Source organism: Seriola lalandi, unplaced genomic scaffold, assembly GCF_002814215.2.
Source record: "Seriola lalandi dorsalis isolate HSWRI2012SDOR001 ecotype SW California unplaced genomic scaffold, Sedor1 jcf7180002051544, whole genome shotgun sequence".
NCBI classification, from domain to species: Eukaryota; Metazoa; Chordata; class Actinopteri; order Carangiformes; family Carangidae; genus Seriola; species Seriola lalandi.
This window is the reverse complement of record NW_019522097.1, coordinates 3,979-7,900: the sequence shown is the minus strand read 5'-3', so window position 1 is coordinate 7,900 and position 3,922 is coordinate 3,979. Positions and strand designations below refer to the sequence as shown.

Sequence of the window (3,922 nt, the reverse complement as noted above, 5' to 3'; positions counted from 1 at the left end):
TCCCTTTTTATCCAGAGTCATATAAAATATGAACCATTTGAGTGAAATTTTGTCATAATTGCTGTGTGAAGTCTTGAGTCATGGCTATACAATGTTTTGTGAGGTCACCATGACCTTGACCTTTGACCTTTAACATTTAGTACAAGGTCAAATCGATTATATTTTGGTGGACAAAGGTCGTAGTTCAAGGTCAGACTGATATCACATACTTGTAAATGCACAGGAACGCCCCAGATATCGCATTCACGAGGCCATAACCGTGTTTTGTCTCCACGACTTTGACCTTTGACCACCAAAGTCTAACCAGGTCATCCCTGAGACCAAGTGAATGTTTCTGCTAAATTTGAAGAAGTTCCATCAAGGCGTTACTGAATTATCTTGTCCATGAGAATAGAATGAACGGACAGAAAACCTGAAGACAATATGTCGCCGGCACGGACGAATAAAAACATGGACTTACCTTTATATAATATGGGACCTAAACTCTCTCTCTCTCTCTTGCCCCTCTCTTTCCCTGCACCTCCTGTCTTCTGATTTCTTTTTGCACCTACCTTCAGTAAACATGTCAGTTAACTCCTCTTCCGCCTCCAACTCTTTCCACCACATGTTGTCCCATTGCTCCAACTCCACAGTTACCACCACTCACATAATCTTTGCAGTCAGTGCTGTGAGAACCCTCATCCTCCTCCCTCTCTCCACCCTCGTCCTCTACCTGGGTCAACAACGATGGCGGCAGCAGCGCTCCTTTAAAACAACCAGCCACTCTGACTTCCTCACCTACCACATGGCTGCCATGGAGCTGGTCTGGTTTTTGGCAAACCTCTGCTTATTCTGCAGCGTATCTGATTTCACAGAGATGACAATAGTAGGAATGTACACCTCTGCAGTAATTTTCTATGGAGAGGTCTTGTTCCACCTCCTGACCTGTGTGGACCGCTACCTGGCTGTTGTTCATCCCATCATGTATCTGCGGCAGAGAAACGCTCGTGGGTTGAAGATCAGAAACATCAGCGTTGTGTGTGTGTGGCTGCTGAGCTTTGGATTTTTAGGTTTAGCATTTCTGTGCATGCCTACCTATGCCACCGTCCCGTTTTTCTGCATTTTGGTTGTCTCCTTAATAGCCATAATTTTCTGCAGCCTTTCTGTTCTCTACGTTCTGATTCGCCCAGGGCCAGGGGAAAGAGGCGGGGACAAGGAGCAGATTGACCAATCAAAGCAGAGGGCTTTCCACACCATCATAGCCATAATGGGAGTGTTGACCTTGTGGTTGGGAGGGCTCCTTGTCTTTGTTGCTCTGGACGCTTCACCACTGCTCGGCGAAAGTGTTGGTTGTGTGTTGGTGTCGTGTACAGGCTGGTTTAACCTGCCCACCTGTGTGGTGTTACCTCTGCTGTATCTGCACAGGGCAGGAAAACGGTCATGCCGCTCTTATCAAAGTGAGTAAAGACCAGGATTCAAGTCTAATTTAATTGAATGGCTGTATCTGCAGAAGTTTTTGAGTCCTTTGTTTAAAATCCTAATAAGAAATAATGTTACTAAAGTCGAATCGATTCATCCTTGAGTCCAAGTGAATGCTTATCCCAAATTGGAAGAAATTCCCTCAAGACGTATATAAGAAATCTGGAGAATAGGCAATCAATGAACGTTGAACATCATCTTACATCTGATTTGGCAGAAATTCCAAAATGAGTCTGTGGCGACCACTGAAGCGTTAAAATGAGCTTTAATACTTAGACTTTCTGCCAAGGTTAAGATGTGGTAAGGTATATTGTATATAGTAGGATTTTTATATCACCTACAGTAATACAGTTGTAAAGTTGCCTGACAATACATATTTCTACAGCTGGAAATTATTCACTCAGTTAATTCATCAGTTCAAATTATTAACAACTGTGTCAGAAAAAGATTTATAAAATTGTTCTTTAAAAAAAAAAGTGAAAAAGGGTTTAAGAAACTGATTTTAATTCTGATATTCACGTTTCCATAGAATTTCTAGGATATTTACATTTGCTGTGGTGTATTGTGTATTTGCCTTAGTGCATACTTCATGGTTACTAGGGCGCAGTAGCAGTTCACAGTTGTGGCATCAGTAATGTTAGGCAGCAGTAGCACTAGAGACACATAATCTAATGTGTCTGGTCGTAATGGCCGATCAGGAAGGAAGGTAGCCGAGTGTAGACAACATTGTTTTAAATGGGTTAATCATAATCAATGTATTCAAATGATAGAATAAATATCATAACAACACTTTTTCATTTGTAAATGTGTGTGTTAAAATTAGTTTTGGTCGTGTAATCTCTCAATATACAGCACATACGCTAAACTGAAGCAGATGATGATGGTGGAAGTGTTTTATCAGTGGCTTTGTAATTAAATGCAGAAAAGATATTTTCTGTAAAAGCAGAGACATGAAGGGTTCAGAGTTTAAAAGCTTTGTGTCAGATTGTCTACTTGTAGAATGAATGCATTTTTTTTTCTTCAGATGCTGATAATAAATCAATATGTTTGATGTACAAAACAATGTTCATCATTTCCTTCTCAGACTCGACTCCACTGTTCAAAGCCTTGAGTTATTTAGCTAAATAATTTACGTATAATTAAAACAATGTTGGGGGAAAAGACCTTTATTCATGCTTCATTTTGAAAATGTAGAAATGTAAAAGGATCCATGTTGCCTTCTGAAACTTTGTGCACTTGCATTGAAATGTATTTGGATATTTGTAAGGAGGCATCCTTCTATGATAAAGAAATCTCTGGATACTTGAAATGCCAGGATATAATAAAACCTGTGACCTGTTAGATCACTTTGAGAATTAATTTATTAATTTGTTCTGTTTTTCTCCTTCACAACACATGCACACACAAAAAAAAGCTTGACTCTGCAAAACATTGACTTTGTTAAGGATGGATTTGGTTATGTGACAAATCCAGAACAGGACTTTTATTGTGACATCTTCTCTAGTTTAATGTGATACTGTGTATTTTATTTTAGAGATATAAATTTGAGATTTTTAGTCAGTCTGTGAAAAAACATGAAAACCACCAAAATCATGAAAATCTGTTGGGTTGATGTGTCAGTTTGTGATATTCAGATAAAAAACCGGAGTAGAATGATCAGTAATTACTGTGATTGCTGCTTTAACACACATAACGTTCAGCTTCTTCAGCTCAGAAGTCGTGCTCAGTGGCGTCATCAGCTGTGACGTTGACATAATCTTCACTAGCGATGCGCTTGGCCATCTCAATGGAGACAGGTCGTTTGTTTCCTGTGGGTGGAGTGTATTTATTTATTCATTTATTGTTTGTTTAATAGGAACAGTAAACAAAACATTTGTTACAGATATATTAGCGAGACAACCAGAGACGCAAAGGTTGCAGAAGTAAAAGATCCGTCAGGTGTGGTGAATTAAAACTTCACTGTCTGATACTCAGTGGGTGTGTGTGTGTGTGTGTGTGTGGTTGCTACCTGTCCTCCTGCTGCAGTAGATGGATATCATTAGGACAGTGGACACGCAGTACGGACAGAAGACCACTAGATGGCAGAGCAGTGTCTGCAGCGACACAGAGGGGGGAGGGAAGACGCCTAAAGGAGAGGAAGAGCAGTTGGACAGACAGACAGACAGTCAGACAGACAGGCTGAACAGAGGAAATGTATTTTTATTATTCGTTTCTTTAGGACGAGGTTTTGCTTCCATCAGCTCACCTGCAGAAACGGTCAGTCCAGACAGCAGCAGAACAGCCAGGCCTGCAGCAGGACAACATGGTTACTCAAGAGCAAGTATATATGAGTCAAGTGACTGTGAATGTTTCTTGTCGGAAAGGCGATCAAACGAGTAGAAAGAGACACAACGCGAGTAAAAACAGACACATAACAAATAAAAGAGACACAGCACAGAAATGACGTGACGCAAAAACATTAAAA

At 40.3% G+C, this 3,922-nt stretch overlaps 1 protein-coding gene and 1 long non-coding RNA gene across 2 annotated transcripts; one reads left to right on the top strand and one right to left on the bottom strand.

Moving 5' to 3' along the window:
* The first annotated feature begins 562 nt into the window (after positions 1-562).
* Positions 563-1,444, top strand: LOC147819633 (uncharacterized). Its single transcript, XM_087172034.1, has one exon. The coding sequence runs from the start codon at positions 563-565 to the stop codon at positions 1,442-1,444; it is 882 nt and encodes a 293-aa protein (XP_087028160.1).
* A 1,357-nt stretch (positions 1,445-2,801) lies between these two features.
* LOC111649647 (uncharacterized) lies at positions 2,802-3,793 on the bottom strand. Its single transcript, XR_002760316.2, has 3 exons — positions 3,704-3,793; positions 3,467-3,583; positions 2,802-3,266 (listed from the first exon to the last, which is right to left on the bottom strand). It is a non-coding gene; the product is annotated as an uncharacterized LOC111649647 (long non-coding RNA).
* Positions 3,794-3,922: the final 129 nt, after the last annotated feature.

Excerpts from the sequence above, each read along its gene's own strand:
- LOC147819633 (XM_087172034.1), top strand. The coding sequence starts at position 563 with ATGTCAGTTAACTCCTCTTCCGCCTCCAACTCTTTCCACCACATGTTG.